Below are 17,611 nucleotides of genomic sequence, written 5' to 3'. Positions count from 1 at the left end.
TTCCCACTTTGAGCTTGTTACATGGCAGATTCAATGTATTACCCGTTCAAGAATCATTTGTTAGTAATAATTTTTTTTAATAAAAATGGACAAAGGCTGGTCAAGTTTGTAATCGTGCACAAGGCTTAGTGGACTTAGTGGGATTTATGGATCGTGAGTTTTTATGTATCATCATTAAGAATAAATAAAAGAAAATATAGAGTAAAAACTAAAAAACTTTTCAAATTTGAAAAATATCTAAATTATTTTTTGTCAAAAAAACTTTCAACTACTACATTTTATCTAAAGTTGACTTTTTCTACTATGTCACATAAGAAAATAAACACATAAATAATTAAAAAATTAAAATAAATTTATAAAAATAAATAAAAATAAATACATGAATACACATACAAATACATACGTCTGTGACAATTCATATCCAAAAATTCGGGAATCGAATAAAATAATGATAATTTTGTAATACGGATCATATAGAATAAAAATCGAATTGTATCGATTTGAATTGAAAAAAGTCTCACAAACTCGTAATCGATACGATTTGTGACTCATGAATCTAAAATTCGTATTCTACAATACGAATAGGGCATTGGGTTGCACAATCGAAATCGATTTCACGATGTTTATTAGAACAAACCGATAACAAGTATCGAAATAATATAATAATTGAAGTATAAAACAATTTAATAATTATTATTATTATAAAAAATAGTGGTAGATAAAATAATTAAGGGGAGGGGTCACAATTTCTTTTAACCCCAAATAATCAGAGAGAGAGAGAGAGAGAGAGAGAGAGAGAGAGAGAGAGGAGCGCGTCGAGCCACAAACGGAGTTTCCGCCACCTTCATACAGTGCCATCGGATTAGTTACATTGTAAAGGTTCCGTCGGCGCACAATATATTTTCGTCGATTCTAGAGTCTAAGTGAAATCGACGTTTATAAGTGAAATTGAATTTAGTTTTAGTATATAATTAAAATTGGGAGTGATCATGAGACAACTGTTTAAAAACTGGCCAAAATTGGCTTAAAACGAATATTTTAAAGTTAGAAAAATCACATATAAGTGAACTTTACAAATATGTCAAATAAATATCTAAATTTTTAGTTTTATCTAATCGATACTTCAAATATTAAAATATTTCAAATGGATACCCGATTCATAAAATAAAAAATAATTTATAATTTCGTGGATTTTTTATGTTGGAATTAACATCTAATTTATAAATCGTCGTTAGAGTCGAGGTTAAAAATTATTATCGATTTAATGATTTTCGTGTTTTATGTCGAAAATCAACATCTAATTTTTATGTTATTGGCGAGTTGAGATCGAGAATTGTCATCGATTTCATTAGTTAAGATATCTATTTGAAACAATCTCTCATCGGAGAAGAGCTCGTCGACCCGGGAAGAATCGCCACTGGATCCTCAAGCTGAAACTCGAAATCTTTGACGGATTCGTTGTTGACGCAAGTTGACGCCATCTCCGACGAGTATATAAAAAGTTTACACTTCTAGTTCTAGATGCCACGTAAGCTCATTTTGTATAATATGATAACCATGTATTTTTCTATGATCCCTTTTGGGATTTAGCCTCCAATACGCCTACTTTACATACTCTTTATGTATAAGGTTTTTTGTTTAATTTAATGCATATACAACCTTTAACAAAAAAAATAATAAAGATACTTTTTAAAACCATATAAAAAATTTAATATTTAAAAAATAGTTTTTTTATCAAAATCGAAAAATTCAGATTTTTTTTTTCTTTTTAAGAATTAGTAGGGGTAGCCCATTTTAATAATTACTAGTAGAATTTGAATGACATTGGTTTTTATTTTGGGTTTTTTACTTTAGTTTTTGGTTTTTAGTTTTTGCCTTTTGAATTTTATAAGTTTGTAAATCTAAAAAATTATTATAGCTTTTGATTTTTAGGTGTTGAATGAGAAGTGGTTTTCGAAGTTTTTGTATTTTAAAAATTGGAAAAACCGACAATCTAAGTTTTTTAAAATTTGATTTTTCTAAAAATTCGAAAATCTACTTTATGGAAAAAATCAACTAAAAATCAAAAGTCATAATTTTTTAAATTTACAAACTTATAAAATCCAAAAGCCAATAGACCAAAAAACTAAAAATTAAAAACCAAAAACTAAAGCCAAAAATTCAAAATAAAAGCCACCACCATTCAAAACCTTAGTTGATTTTTTTTTATAAAATAGATTTTCGGGTTTTTAGGAAAACCAAATTTTAAAAAACTTGATTGTCAATTTTTCAGTTTTTAAAATCCAAAAACTCCGAAAACTTCTCCCGTTCGAGACCAAGTTTTTCTTGAGCAAAAAGTTAGTGGCGTTGTGCCATGACATGAGCTATGAGTTTGATGCTTGGTGAGGAACAACACGTTGGACAATGAATTTGATAGAAATGGAACAGTCGTATTATAAACGAAATCTTAATGATATTATGCCATTGTCAGGTATGTTATATTCGTCGTATAAATTAGGCTTTCCACAGAAGAAAACAAATCCAGTTGTATATATATATATATATATCAATCATTTATTGCAAAATAGTAAATTAATTCTATAAAACGGATATTAACATTAATTAAATAATTTGACAAACTGATATATAGTATTAGTTATGTTAAATATCAAATTCTAAAAACCCCCCGAGAAAGAAATATATATTTGGATTTCTCATCTCTGTTTTAAATTTAATACAAACATATATTGGGCCGACAATAAATTTGGATGGACTTGTAATTGGGCCCATGATCGGACATTTGCTCGCATCAGGTTGGAGTAAGGGGAAAGAGATGGGTATTGGGCTCTTTAACCATGGACTTGGGCTTCGCACAAAGAAATTGGTATTGGGGTTGAAGAGAAAATTATCCGTTTTTCGATTGTACTTCTAATCCAGTTTAACTTATAGTTTGGATTTATATTTCACGATTAATGATTACGAAAAATATAATTTATCATTATTAAACGTTACCAAATCACCTTTACTGTTTTAAAAAAAATCATGAATTTGTCCCTGATTTTTAAATTTATAAAAGTGTCCTTTATATTTGTTAAAAAATTTACGAAAAATATAGGTTTAGGGTTTGCTGAGTTATTAAAAGGGGTATTTTCGTCATTTTAATGAAACGCAACGAATTGCTGCCAAAACGCGAGTCAAAAGTTGCGATTAAAAATTATGAGTTTTGTTGCGGTTCTGGTTTTGAACGCTGAGACAAACCAGAGGAATTATGACACTTTCGGTTCTGTCCAAAGAACGTCAACATACATTCAGGGCATATAAAAAACAAGATTTCAAACCAAGTAACCACAAACATTATTACATTAACTATCATTTAAAAACTGCAACATAAAATTGTTTAATTACACATTTAGATCAGACATAACATATGATGGAAACTTCTGCAACAATAATGCTCCTTTGACGGATGGATAGTCATAGCCTGGAGCCGAAAACACCAACAGAATGCATGCTCAGTTGATGTTACGGCTAATAAGATCCAACCCTTATTCGATCTGGGAAGAAACAAATTAAAGCAGATGGATTACAAAAACAAGAGAATAGCATATATGATGATGGGCTTCATGTTGAATCTGTACATACATATACGCCTTATATGAGCCTCATATTTTCATTAATTATATGCACGCATAGTAACCTATTTGGTTTTATTTTAGATAAAAACGGAAACAGCTCAAATTGGGATCTTGTTTTGACCGATTGTATGTATTTTGAAAGATTGTGCTCCATGTTCCCTCCTATAGCAAAGATTTATTTACGCTTCAATAAAATCTGACTTTGATAAAAGTAAATGTTACTCACCAATGTCTCTACGACAGAGCGTTGGAGATCGAAAGCATTGTCGGTCGAGACAGTGGATCAGATCGAACACACTGAAATGCAATTCTCACAATCTCTTGGAGCTTCTCCTCGATCCGCCATGGAAATGGCAAGCGTTGGTCCAATATATCACTCAATCCGATGCTCTCTTCGGACAACGAATACAAAGAAATCGAGTCTCCCGGATGACAGCCTCTCAACACTTCAAGCGTTAGGACTCCGAAACTGTATACGTCGCATTTCTCCGTCACCCTCATCGTATAAGCCAGTTCTGGATTAAACATAACCAAAGACAACAAAAAAAAGTTACGAAGTAGATAGCCTTGAATCCCCCATATCAAAAATGTTATTAACTCGTTATATACCTGGTGCCATGTAGCCATACGTGCCCACGACGGCAGACCAATTTGAAGAGTCAATCTTCAGGAATTTTGCCGTACCAAAATCTGATACCTTAGCCTCATATTCTTCATCCAACAGAACATTCCCACTAGTGATGTCACGATGTACAATCGTCGGTGACCTGTCATGATGCATGTATGAGAGAGCGTGAGCAACACCCTTCACGATATTAATCCTTTTCCTCCAATCAAGCCTCTTGGCTTCTTCTTCGTCTGCCAAAGCTTTTGCTAGACTGCCTTTTTCCAAGTACTCGCACACTAGGAACGAGTGGCGGCGATGGGAACAAAAGCCGTAGAGCTTCACAATGTTACGGTGGCGAATTTCCGTCAATGTTCGTATCTCGATCAAGAACTCGCGTTGCATTTCCGGCGTTGATATCTCGTCGTTCGCCATCTCATTGAACTTTTTGACAGCTAACGTCATACCTGGCAGTTTTGCTATGTAAACGCTTCCGCATCTTCCTGTTCCAATGAGATACTTTTGATCAAAATCCTCTGTGGAGTTGGTGATCTCTCGGTATGCGAGTTTTCCATCAAAATTTGTCACCAAGAATTGTAACACTGGCTCCGAATCTGCGTTTCCATTAGGTTGTCGTTGTCTTCTTCTTATGATGAAGATGCCAGCTCCAACACAAATTAAGAGAAATACAATTACTCCAAAGGTCGAGAATAACACCAAAGATTTCTCCTTTCCCGAAGATTTCTTCCTTCCCAAGTAAGCAATAGGGCATGGCTTGAATCCTTGTTTGAAATCACTACACAACCCTTTGTTGCCCTCTAATGCCTCAGCATTAGCATTTCGAAATGCAAAGTTATCTGGAATTGGACCTTCGAGGTTATTATGTGACACTTTGATGATTCTCAAAGCATGCATATCCTTGAAACTTGTTGGGATGATACCCGAGAGATTGTTATATGAGAGATCCAGTGTGTCGAGGGTCGATAGCAAGCTTATTTGTTGTGGGATTTCGCCGTCCAATTGATTGTTGCTAAGATCAAGCGTTGATAACTGAACAGACATCGATATCTCGATGGGTATACCTCCATCTAAGTTGTTTCGACTCAAGTTGATGTAGTGAACCTTAGATAGGTTCCCAATTGTCTTGGGGATTTGGAATTCGAATCTGTTTGAGGATAAGTCGAGCGACTCAAAGTCGGTTAGAGAACCGATTCCTAGAGGGATTCTTCCGGATAATCGGTTCCCACTAAGGTTCATCTTCGACAGATGGCTAAGACTTCCAATGGTTTCTGATAGTTCACCAGAGATGTAGTTTGAAGATAGATCAAGTTCTTGTAGATTCGTCATGTTCCAAATCTCCGAGGGTATTACACCCGTGATCTTGTTATCAGAGATGATTAATGCACTGAGTTGTCGGAACTCTTTCCATTTGGTTGAAATATTACCATGAAGCTTGTTGTGGCTGAGATCAATATAAACAAGATCAGGATAAACCCCGAAGCTGTCTGATAAATCTCCATCGAAGTCGTTTCCATCAAGTCTTACCCTGACTAAACTTGTGCAGTCTCTCAAGCTTTTTGGGATGACACCCCTGAGGCGGGTATAGAGCAGTAAGAGATACGTAAGCTTGACGCCTTTGCAGATGTTTTTTGGTAAGAAACCGGTGAAGTTGTTGTAGCTGAGGTCCAATATAATTAGCTCTAAAGACCTTGTGATCCCCGAAGGGATTGAACCCGAAAAATGATTATTTCTAAGGTTCAACCACTCCAACTTGGAAAAGTTTCGAAAAGAAGACGGTATGACCCCACTTAACAAGTTGTTTGCCAATTCTAGTGTTTGAAGCGAAGTTAGCAAACCCATTTCGGCGGGGATAGAACCGGTGAGATTGTTCACAGAAAGTTGCAACCAAAACAAGTTGGTTAGGCTTCCGATCGAAGATGGTATGGTTCCGGTTAGAAAGTTGTTGGACAGTTCTATTATTTGAACCGAGGATAGCAAACCAATCTCGGAAGGGATACTACCAGTGAGAGAGTTTGAATGAAATCCCAACTTATCCAACTTTGTGAGATTTCCAATTGACGATGGTATGGTCCCGGTAAGGGAGTTGAAGGACAAGTCTAGGGATTGAACCGAAGTCAGAAAACCAATTTCGATGGGGATAGGACCGGTGAGGGTGTTTGAATTAAGTCCCAACTTAACCAACTTTGTTAGATTTCCTATTGACGACGGTATGGCACCGGTTAGCGAGTTGTACGACAAGTATAGTTGTTGAAGTGAAGTTAGTGAACCAATGTTAGAAGGAATTGGACCACTGAGAATATTGGTGTAGAGGTGGAGCTCGACCAAATTGGTCAGATTTCCTATGGAAGATGGTATGGTTCCTGTGAGTGAGTTATTGTGTAAGCCAAGTCTTTGAAGCGAAGTCAAGAAACAAAGTTGGGCGGGGATTGGACCGGTGAGAGAATTATTAAAGAGGTTCAGGTCGACCAAATTGGTCAGATTTCCAATCGAATAGGGTATAGACCCTGTGAGTGAGTTCATAGATAGGCTGAATTCTCGAAGCGAAGTTAGGAGACCAATTGCGGTGGGGATTTGTCCAGACAACTGGTTCGTGGACAGGTCAAGGTGGATGAGCTTAGAGAGCTGTCGAAATTCGGGAGGTATGGTTCCAGCGAGAAGGTTCGTTTGGAGGTCGAGATGGGCAAGGTTGGGAAGAGAAGAGAAGGGGAAATGATGGAGAGTACCTTCGATACCGGTCCGTGAGAGGTTCAACCTTACGACACTGCCCAGAGAGTTGCAGGAAACACCAAACCAATTGGCGCACAGACTGTGGCTGCTCTTGTTGTTCCACGAAGACAGCATAGGAGCGTGCCCGGAGAAAGTGGACTTCCATTTCAGAAGACCCTCTGCTTCTGAGGATGCAACAGAAGAAGAAGAGGAACTCATCCCGACCACGAAGAAGATGAGCGGAACATAAAGAACACCGTATGGTTTTTTATTAGTTGATGATGAACCCATCCTCTCTCTCTCTCTCTCTCTCTTGGTTGTCTTTGTTTGCGTTCACTGCATGTGGGGCGGCAGGTTTTTATGGTTCTCCTCTACGTTATTTTCATTTTTCAATTATTTTACCTTCGTTTTCTTATAAAATGTTTTATTTTATTTTGCACTGTATTTAATAGAACCCTTTTAAAAGCACAAAGTTTATGATCCATCAAGTAAACTAAAAATTGTTTTGGCAGTGATACATCTTACATGAATTTTATAGGTAATCAACAAAATCAAATTATAATCATTTTTTTTTATAATAACAGCTATAGCCACTCTGAGCTGATATTATGCAGTGGCCAATTATGTGCAATCACATCATGTCACAATACCCTATAGTCGATTGTCGAACCTTTGGAATTATTGGCCGTTTACTTCGAAAATATTCCTGAAATTAAGTCAATTTATTTTGTCATTTCTCGATCAAAATTAGCGCGTAATATAGGGTATAGATTTTTTCTTGACGAGTTGGTGTTATTTGGCAGCATTGAAACTGCTTGGTGGTACCATTCGTAGCGTGCAATATAGGGTATAAATATACGCGCTTCTACAGTAATGAATATGAAATCAGTCGATTACATCGATGAATTGCCCATCCCGGCATTGTTTCCGGAGTGGGGTGCTCGAATTAGACTTGAAGGCGAGAGGTTAATGGACTACGGATGCGAAGGTCGTTTACTATGGGAGAAAATTCCAAAAAGTCAATTTTGTCATTTATTTATGATATAAAACAATAGCTACGTGGGGTCCATTTTTCCGACAGCGACTGGATTGGTTGATGTTTTTTCTAACCGGGAGATTCATCCCTTGGGCTAATCCTGCTTCACCCTCTACCCCGTAACTCGAGTATGAGTACTGGAACAAGGGGAGTCCTTAGCCCGCTCTCAACCAGCTACACCACTTCGGAGGGACGACTTCATGGAAAAGACGAAATTAAATGATATCCATCCCTCTCTAATGCGAGGTTCGAACACTTTTAGGAACACAATGCTAGCCACTCGACCACAAACAATTGGGTATTTAATGGTTTTAACTTGATATTACATAACAAGCCTCAACTCTTCTACTGATCGAAATCCAACATATAATTTAAAAGCAATGTTTTTCTGCATTTTAAAAATAGAATAAAAAATTATACAGTAACGTCCTCAATGGGTAATGCCGGTTCTTATCATGAATGGTTGAAAAATCTTTGAGCAATGACAATAATTGAAAAGAAACAAACTATACTTTTTTTTGTCTATTTCTGTTAGAAAAAATATGGATAAGACGAGTTTTATTAATTACAAAACCCTCCAAGAAAGAAATATATATTTGGTTTTCTCTTCTCTGTTTTAATACAAACTTATATGACGTTATGGGTTTGGGCCGCAAATAAATTTGGATGGACTTGTAGTTGGGCCCATGATTGGACATTGCTCGGATTGCGTTTGAGTCCAGAGAAATCGCATCAGGTTGGAGCAAGGGGAAAGAGATGGGTATTGGGCTCTTTAACCATGGACTTGGGCTTTGCGCAAAGAAATGGGTATTGGGCTTTAAGAGAAAATTATCCGTTTTTCGATTGTACTTCTAATCCAGTTTAACTTATAGTTTGGATTTATATTCCACGATTAATGATTACGAAAAATATAATTTATCATTATTAAACGTTACCAAATCACCTTTACTGTTTTAAAAAAAATCATGAATTTGTCCCTGATTTTTAAATTTATAAAAGTGTCCTTTATATTTGTTAAAAATTTTAAAAGTATCCTTATTTTTTTTTTTCTAAATTCAAGTTTAGAAATCTTGATATTTTTTTAACATCTAGAATTTGTAGATACATCGGATACTATAAATTATAATATCCGAAACATTGAGATAAAAAATGGATATTTAAATATATATATATATATTGTTAATATCTAACCAAATCCCAACTTAACCAAATTAGCTGATTCGATTAAATCAATGTCTGCCTCAGAATCTGTAGCATGTTTTAAATTGGATTAAATCTTGGAACTAATTTTCATTACTAATCAATTTATTTGGTCAATTATAACTTAAATATTATCGAAACTTATTGGCATTGACAAGTGGGTTACTGTATCTGTATACATTTATGGCATCAAATGAAGACTTGAAAGGCAAGTAAAATATCTCACCAGTTTCTGTATGAGGTATCAGGTTTCAGTTAGGTTTTTATATATTTTTAAATTCAGAGATTCAATTTATTAACGAATATATTCATCTTTTAATAAATTATTTTCACGATATTTTTTTATTATTTTATACTCGATATGTCATTAATCTATTTAGACAATTTTATTTAAAAATATCCCCGCTCAGTCATTCGATTCGATTTGGATTTAATTATATATTATTTGGTACATTTGGTTTTATACAATAACACCGAAATGCACCCATATACGTATCCAAGATTCCTCTGGCTGTTGTTCAACGTTATTTCATCTAATCATATATTTAAGAAACTTATGTGTAATTTTCCCGTAAATCTTGAATTTCGTTGAAATACATATAGATCGAGTTTCTAGAATCGACAAAATGAATTGATGTGTACTACAAGTGTTATAATAGTGTATTGTAAATTATGATTTAAAATATGATAGAAAACGAAAAACTTTCACCAACCGTGACATTAATCTGTCAGCATGTGTTCGTCCTATTGGTTCTTTAATATATATATATATGTATATATATATGTGTGTATGTAACATTTGTACAAAAAGATATAAATGCATCGAAGTAATTTTTAATTCCCTTATGAGTTACAGTTTTTTACGGCCCCGTTTGAAATGAGTTTGAAGATATAATTGACTTTTTTTTATTAACATTTTTTATAGGTTCAAGGTTTATATTAAACGCTTTTCTCCTTTCATATGTGCGTTATTGTGAGTATTGCATGGGGGCCTACGTTATTTTCATTATTGTAATTCCGACATTCACATTTTTTTTTATTTAAAAGAAAGTAATATAACTGAAAAAACTGAACGAAAATTTATTTCTAAAAAAAATATACTTCTTCTAATGGAAAACAAAAATAAAAAATAAAAGTCATAGCGAACCAAAAACACGATATAAAAATTGAATTATATAATCTTTTTTAGAATCAAAAAAGTAAAAAAAAAAATCTTACACGTAATTAAGGTTCCGAAAATGGAATATTTTGAGATGGGTTTTTTTTTCTCACTTTTGTTATTGTGTTATCATTTGAACATATAACATGAGCTCATAACTCACCTTGGTGCAACACCATATCTTTGAGATCACCAAACTATATATGGATTCATTAGTTTAAGACTGTTTTCAAACGATAACCTATAATATATATATCCCGATGAAATATCAGAAATCCGTATGTATCTACCGATATGTATCATCAAAATGTGGATTAACCATGCAATATATAACACCTAGCATACACACACACACACACCATATATGGGCCATTACCCTCCAAGGGCATAGAGAGCTCTTAGGAGGAGTAAGTACCCTGTGAATTTCGACTAATAGTATAGTGAAATATGGTTTATGCATTTATTTGGTCGGTTGAGCAGTCTATTTAAGGACCCCTCGCCCATTTATGTTTTGGTTGGTGCGGAAATTGCTCCTCTTCGCGTGTTTAAAACCCCCCTGCTCATGCCTTTCTCTAACTAGCAAAACTCGATTACGAGAATCATGTGATACATATGATCATATATATCGGACGAGAGGAGGTAATAGCAATAAATATTCAATTCCAACAACCAACCAAGCCAAAGTTCTTGAATATCATCTATATCTTATGTCTGTATTCTCGCATTAATATATCTGGCATCTTCTTCCATCTCGATGTGATCTCTGCCGAATCTTATCGAACTATGTTGCGTGCTTACGAAATTCAAATCCAAGACTCGGTTTAGCCCATGAAATTAGCTGAGCACCATCATATATACATGATACAACATGTAAGAAGAGATTCAACCAGTGAAACGGGAGCACAAAGCGGTTGTTCCATCCCGAGTTCGAACCTCAAGTTTGGGGAGAGAACGTATAATTCAAATCACATTACTGGCTCCCGATCTCGAGATTAGCTGAGTTTCGGTCTAAGATGCTTGATTATAAAAAAAACATGTAAGAAGAGAACATATAGATACACATACATAAAGATTTAGTTTAATTTCGGTACCACTTTTTCCCATACCGAAACTAGAAAAGATAAGTAACCGAGGAAAAAAATGGTTCACAAACCGAACCAAGCTAAACCAAATTAATTAGTTTAGTTAACACTGTTTATTTGACATATCTTAACAAACCCTAAATAAAAATTACTTAGAAACCAATTTGGCCACCGGTATTCACAAGATCTTAATGAAATTGAAAACCCACTTGTTATATATGTTCTTGATCAATATGCAACCTAAGTATAGATTCACGTCAAAAGGCCTTAAAAGATTTTTCTGAATTTGTTTGTTCACGTACGCAATTGAGGGAAGCCGTAGTTAATGCGTCTTACATTCAATTAAGGGCATTTAAGGCTTTTCTCCTTCTTCTTCCTCCTCCTCCTCCTCATCCTCTTCGTCTTCACTTCAACTGTATTTTTTATAATTTCTTTTCTATATTTCGGACACTTCACATTAATGGAGACTTCACCGCCTCCATTTAAGGGACACCCGAAAACCGGTACAGTCCAACTCAATTCCACATTTATGAAAATACTACAAAACGTTATTATTGCGCCTGTCTTTGTTTTGCAATTATGTTCCCGGTTCCAATTTTGGGTCTGATTTGCGGTTGTCGTTAGGTGTTTAATAAACATAATTATGTTATAATTATATAGTCTAGAGGCGTTTTATATGGTTCGGTTGCCATGTTGGTTCAGATTATGAATTTAACCTAAAAGATCATTTTGATTAAAAATGCTCAAATTCATAGATTATATACAAATAATTTATAAAATTATTGAGAAATATTATATCCAAAATAACTAGATCATAAAGCAATAATTTTTTTTACATGAACAAAATATAAAAAACAATTAGATATTGATAAATATCTTTGTAAATTTTTTAATAACACAATAATATAATGAATTTTTTTCTATTGTCCGCTACTCGCGGATAATTATCCGATCCGAAAATACTAATTTGAACCCGAATTTTGGATTTTATACATATTTTGGATTTTCGATACCCAACCTACGTGGTCGCGACTTTAACCCATCAGCATAATTAACTACGGTTATGCGATCGGTACGTATCTCTTATGAATATCGGATTTTTTCCTCGTGAGTGCGACCAAATTAATTACAAACAGTCCAACAACATGGAGATTTAATAAACAAGTAACCAAGGTTGGTCCCATTTTTAATGAAATTGAATACGTCCACATCCATTTTTATTATTATATTATTGTTATTTTTATTTTTATTTTTCCTTCAGAACTAAGTGGAAGAGAGCGTTGGATGGATTTATATTACATCTGAGAGTTTTAATAAGCTCCCTCTGCTGCAGTAATTGAAGAGAGCCAAACTTTGAATGCACGTCATGCATGAACAGTTTCGTATTTTTCATTTCTTTTTCTTTTTCTTTTTTAATTATTATTAAAATTTTATCAATAACTTCAACTTCCAATTCTCGACTGCCTTTATAACTACACGTATATAAGAACCCCTTACGTAACATTTGCCCTAGCTACACCGTCAAATAGAAGCAACGCGACATATAGAGCGCTGTGTTTGTGTGCATGATGTTTCAACTCCGAGAAGGGATGGTTTCAGACAAAGCAGCAAGTGGATTCCTAGGCAAGAGATCGATCGATCGAGGGTACACCATGGATCCTGATGAATCTTCTAGAAAAAGAAAACGCCGAGATGAATCCGATCTTCGCGATAATCATCAGGAACTTCACTTGTCGAGCGATGTTCAGCTCTTGGAACGATTCAAATGGCATAAACCCACTTCTTCTTTCTTTGATCCCAAGGTAAATACATATAATATGTGTATATATATATAGCTCGTTTGAAAGAGGATTCAAGATGTTATTGGTACGATCACAGACGTACGTGAATGTTTCGAGTGTTAATAGACAGAGCGTTTCCAGCACTTCAAGAACAAACCAAATGTATATCCTTGTTTCTTGGTTTCTTTATGTTCGCAGAGAAGAACAAGCGAAGAGGACTCTCGGAAGAATACTCTCAATCCAGAATATTATTACAACAACCGCATGAGTCTTGATCTCGAACTCAACTTATCACCCTCTCTCGTCGATCTGAATCATCACCATCACAATCACACAAACGATAATGACAACAAGGATTATGTTAATGATCACGATCATGATGATGATCATCACCATCAGAACAAGAAGAAAGCGACAAAGGGTTCGGAGCTAGGGGCCTCAAGGAGAAGCCTTTCATGGTTAGGGCTCGATCACGAAAACTGCAACAGAGGAGGAGGAGAAGGGGGAGGATTTTCCGGCGGCGAGGAGGAGGAGGCGGAGGAGATGATGGCTAGGGTTTGCATGAAGTGTCACATGCTAGTGATGCTGTGCAAGGCCTCGCCGTCTTGCCCTAACTGCAAGTTCATGCATTCTCCTCAACAAAGCTCCCACTCTAATTCCCTCTTCTTCTCTCCTAAGCCTCCTCTACTAAGCTTAATTGATTACTTTGGCTAATTACTCCTCGTCATTATCACTCAATGTGTAATACTAATTAATTACTCGGTAATCAAACGTGTGTGATCGATTAAATATTAGTATATATATAATATATTGACCGTTCAACGCTTCTCTGTTATTTCATTTTAATATACGGACTTTTGTATCAGATGAAAGTTATGTTTACATTTATCATTTTGATAAGTCCATTGCCATATATTTTAAGCGATATCAGAGAAATCATTTATTCCTCTAACAAATCCACTTAGTGAAACATCAAGTATCACTTGAAAATTATGTTTACGAAAATTCTCACATATTTATGGGCTTGGATTCGGCCCACTAAATGGGCCTAAAAGTAGGCCCAAATCAGAAGCGTTTAACCGAGTCCAGAAGAATCGGAAAGGAAAAGGACCGATGTCTACCGACACGTGTCAGTCGTTTACTTGACAACTGGATAATTCACGGTGGCCCATCTCTATTCGCTTTCTCATTGCATTGCAGTCTCCGTCTTTTTATCAACTTTCAGTTTCTTCTTCCCTTTTGTTTTTTTTATTCAAAAGCCGAAGTCTGATTTCCCACCAAAGCTCACCTTCCTCACCTTCGTCAGAATCTCTGCCATCACCGCCATGTCTCCGTCTGGAGAGTTCTCGGAGAACGGAAACAGTGGAGTGGCCCATCTCTATTCGCTTTCTCATTGCATTGCAGTCTCCGTCTTTTTATCAACTTTCAGTTTCTTCTTCCCTTTTGTTTTTTTTATTCAAAAGCCGAAGTCTGATTTCCCACCAAAGCTCACCTTCCTCACCTTCGTCAGAATCTCTGCCATCACCGCCATGTCTCCGTCTGGAGAGTTCTCGGAGAACGGAAACAGGGGCCGCTGCCCCTGCCTCTCCGGTGAGAACGTTGGAATCTCCGGCGACGGCTTCGGCGGATCCGATGATCTCCCATGCATACATTGCAAGGGATCTAACGAATTCGCTCTATCTTCTTCGTGTTCTTCTTCTCCTTTGTTTCGGCCGAATTCGGTGTGGCCGCTTGACGATTCAGAAAAGCTGAAAAGGGTCGTCGTCGCTTCGGCGAAAGGGTTCTCCATTGGAGCAGGTCTCAAAGGTGGATTAGCTCTTTTCTCGATTCTCTCTCGTTTTGCTCGCCGTAGACCTCCGTCTTCTTCAAGGTAATATGAGAACGCTGAATCGAATTTTGGATTGGGTTTGTAAAAAAAAAATTGTTCTAAGATTTTTCGTTTGGTTCTCTGATCTGAAAGCCAACCTCCATATTTTTTTTATAGGAAAATTGGGTATTTTTCAGATAGCGAAGCTGTTGCTATGGCGATCAAGGAGACGCTGAGATACGGCTTCTTTCTGGGAACTTTTGCTGGTACTTTTGTGTCCGTGGATGAAATTATTGGTGCTTTGGCAGGACACAGGAGGCATGCTCGTTGATCCTGCATCCCTTTTTCGACTGCGCTCGATTCTTTGTCAGAATTTAGAATTCATTGCTTTAGGATTGAGTTTGATTGTAGAGCACATTTCTCTGTATCCAGAACTGCGAAGTGGAGAGCTCTGTTAGCTGGGTTGGTTGCTGGTCCATCCATGCTTCTCACAGGGCCAAACACGCAGCACACAAGTCTGGCCATTTACATATTGATGCGTGCTTTAGTGCTTGCTTCTCGGTGTGGCATCAAGAGTAAACGGTTTGGTCGGATTTGCAAGCCGCTCACTTGGAAACATGGGGATATATTCCTCATGTGTCTCTCATCCTCGCAGATTCTGTATGTTCTCTTTGCGATTCTACTCGTCTACAATATTTTAAATTGTTGGTGTTATTATATGGGTTGTCTACTAGTTGTGGTTGTAAGTTTGTGGATAATAATTTGACTTGTTAATCATCCTAGTTTGCAAATTCTTCTGCTGTTCTTTGGTATGACGTGATTTCTGTCAGAATAACGATTACATGGTTCTCGAACGATAATATCGTGCCTACGATTATTGAACTACGTCTTTCGACATCATATGCTTGGCTATATAGACCCTTCTATAAGTATGTACTGTATTTCAGGTCGGCTTACATATTGAAGCAAGAAAGCTTGCCCGCATCGTACAAGTCTTTCCTAAACAAACATGGTGGGAAAGACCTTTCTGTCTTACGAGGTGTGAAAGATATCGCTAGTGGCATGCCATTCACCAATTTGGAGGCAATAGAGAGTTATTACAAGTCTACTGGAGTTGATATCAAGCTGGATCCTAACATGAAAATTCCATGTTCGGTAAGTTCACATTTATTCTCTGTTCTATCAAGTATCAGTGACATCCATATCTTTGGTCCTGGTTTATCGGAGGAGTAGGAGTATTTTGTTGATAACATCATCAGTGCAAATTAAAAAAGAAACAGTGATCTGAACCGTGAGATGGTTTGTTTGAGAACGGCATTCTTTTCCTGAAATTTTCGAGCGGGCTGGTCTGCCAACTACATACCATTGCACGCGGATTGAAACAACTGTACAATTATATTTCTGAAATGTTTGTTGAAAGTTATCTTCAGCATCTAGTGGATCCAGTATCTATTCATTTTGTGTTTTACCGTATGATCTACCTTCAAAAATATTCTTTCTTTTCGTTTTTTGATTTTTTGATCTTGATTGATGATTGAAGTATCTCAGTGCAATTGCATGGCTGTTCTTGAACATCAATCTTTTGGAATATTGTATTCATGTGCTCAGTTTGCTTCTGGCAGATAGTGCATGGAAAAGATTCATGTGTCAGGCATGGTATTACATTCTTTCTTCAAGCTTACAAAAGAGCGTTGCCTGTCTATATCCCCGTCTACTTGATTCCTGCGCTGATAGTCCACCGTCAAGGTCTATTAAAAGGGTACGGATCTATTTCAAGCAGAGGACCCATCATTGCTTGAAATTTTGATAAGTTTCTAAGAATTTAAACTCATCATTCACTTGTTTCGAAAATTTTCATGTTCCATATCGTAGACCACATACAATACTCGGCAAAGGTCTTCTGGGCACTGCAAGATCAAGCTTGTTTCTCTCTGTCTACTGTTCTTCGGCCTGGTCAGTTTCGAACATGTCAAGCTTTCACATTTATCATGTTCTTTATATCCATTCATGACTTTTTACATCCATCTGTCTCATTCTGTCATCCTTCAAGCATCACGTAAACTGAAGCGTTCAATTCGCTATGTACTTATGTGAATCAGGATGTGGACTTGTCTGCTTTTTCGGATTTTCAAGAGATGCAACGTACCGATGGTGGCCATGGGAACTGTATGACAGATATCCCGCTCCTTTTAAAACCCGTGTTCCTATAATCTCTCCAACATTACATACATATGCTAAATATCGATGACCCTGTAAACCTTTTTCTTCTGCAGTTCCCGACGGGTTTGGCATTGGCCATAGAGAAGAAAAGCAGGCGGATAGAGATATCGCTATACTGCCTAGCCCGAGCCATCGAGAGTTTCTTCACGTGCATGGGCGAGGCCGGTTACATCCGGCAGCCCAAGAGCCTGAGAAGAGCGGACGTGGTGGTCTTCAGCCTCTCGACGGCCATCATAATGCATTGCTACGCTCAGGAAAGAGAGGTGTTTCGATCAAAATACTTGAACGTCCTCGATTGGGTTTTCGGTGTTCCTCCTCCTCCTTGCGAAACTCCTCATTGCAAACCGGCCGCTTAGCCGTTTTGCTCAATCTCTCTTCCGA

The 17,611-nt window shown here is 36.5% G+C and overlaps 3 protein-coding genes across 4 annotated transcripts in view; 2 read left to right on the top strand and 1 right to left on the bottom strand.

The window, feature by feature from the left end:
* Positions 1-3,263: 3,263 nt before the first annotated feature.
* On the bottom strand, positions 3,264-7,276 carry LOC104816768 (probable leucine-rich repeat receptor-like protein kinase At1g35710). Its single transcript, XM_010545725.1, has 3 exons — positions 4,224-7,276; positions 3,841-4,129; positions 3,264-3,533 (listed from the first exon to the last, which is right to left on the bottom strand). The coding sequence occupies exons 1-2, from the start codon at positions 7,234-7,236 to the stop codon at positions 3,849-3,851; spliced, it is 3,294 nt and encodes a 1,097-aa protein (XP_010544027.1). The 5' UTR covers positions 7,237-7,276; the 3' UTR covers positions 3,264-3,533; positions 3,841-3,848.
* Positions 7,277-12,900: 5,624 nt separating this feature from the next.
* Positions 12,901-14,029, top strand: LOC104816761. The gene is made up of 2 exons (XM_010545710.2): positions 12,901-13,224; positions 13,402-14,029. The coding sequence occupies exons 1-2, from the start codon at positions 12,988-12,990 to the stop codon at positions 13,915-13,917; spliced, it is 753 nt and encodes a 250-aa protein (XP_010544012.1). The 5' UTR covers positions 12,901-12,987; the 3' UTR covers positions 13,918-14,029.
* Positions 14,030-14,631: 602 nt separating this feature from the next.
* The window catches only part of LOC104816746, a 3,495-nt gene continuing 515 nt past the window's right edge, over positions 14,632-17,611 (top strand). Inside the window, exons 1-8 of one of the 2 annotated variants that reach the window (XM_010545685.2) lie at positions 14,632-15,073; positions 15,188-15,328; positions 15,443-15,670; positions 15,958-16,165; positions 16,633-16,769; positions 16,883-16,963; positions 17,110-17,176; positions 17,284-17,607. In XM_010545685.2, coding sequence (XP_010543987.1) covers positions 14,733-15,073; positions 15,188-15,328; positions 15,443-15,670; positions 15,958-16,165; positions 16,633-16,769; positions 16,883-16,963; positions 17,110-17,176; positions 17,284-17,586 — 1,506 coding nt within the window. In that variant the 5' untranslated portion in view covers positions 14,632-14,732 and the 3' untranslated portion in view covers positions 17,587-17,607. Of the gene's footprint in view, positions 15,074-15,187; positions 15,329-15,442; positions 15,671-15,957; positions 16,166-16,632; positions 16,770-16,882; positions 16,964-17,109; positions 17,177-17,283 lie in introns of both variants that reach the window. The other variant, XM_019202404.1, reaches the window with a different exon arrangement.

Source organism: Tarenaya hassleriana, unplaced genomic scaffold (assembly GCF_000463585.1).
Source record: "Tarenaya hassleriana unplaced genomic scaffold, ASM46358v1 Cleome1, whole genome shotgun sequence".
In the NCBI taxonomy this organism is placed as follows: domain Eukaryota; kingdom Viridiplantae; phylum Streptophyta; class Magnoliopsida; order Brassicales; family Cleomaceae; genus Tarenaya; species Tarenaya hassleriana.
This window is presented reverse-complemented; position numbering and strand designations above follow the sequence as displayed.

What these genes read in the sequence shown, in the direction of transcription:
- LOC104816768 (XM_010545725.1), bottom strand. Translation starts at nt 7,236, where the DNA reads ATGGGTTCATCATCAACTAATAAAAAACCATACGGTGTTCTTTATGTT. An exon ending in GTATGGCTACATGGCACCAG is followed by an intron (nt 4,130 to 4,223) that starts GTATATAACGAG and finishes TGTTTAATCCAG; the next exon opens with AACTGGCTTATACGATGAGG.
- LOC104816761 (XM_010545710.2), top strand. Translation starts at nt 12,988, where the DNA reads ATGATGTTTCAACTCCGAGAAGGGATGGTTTCAGACAAAGCAGCAAGT. An exon ending in CTTCTTTCTTTGATCCCAAG is followed by an intron (nt 13,225 to 13,401) that starts GTAAATACATAT and finishes TTATGTTCGCAG; the next exon opens with AGAAGAACAAGCGAAGAGGA.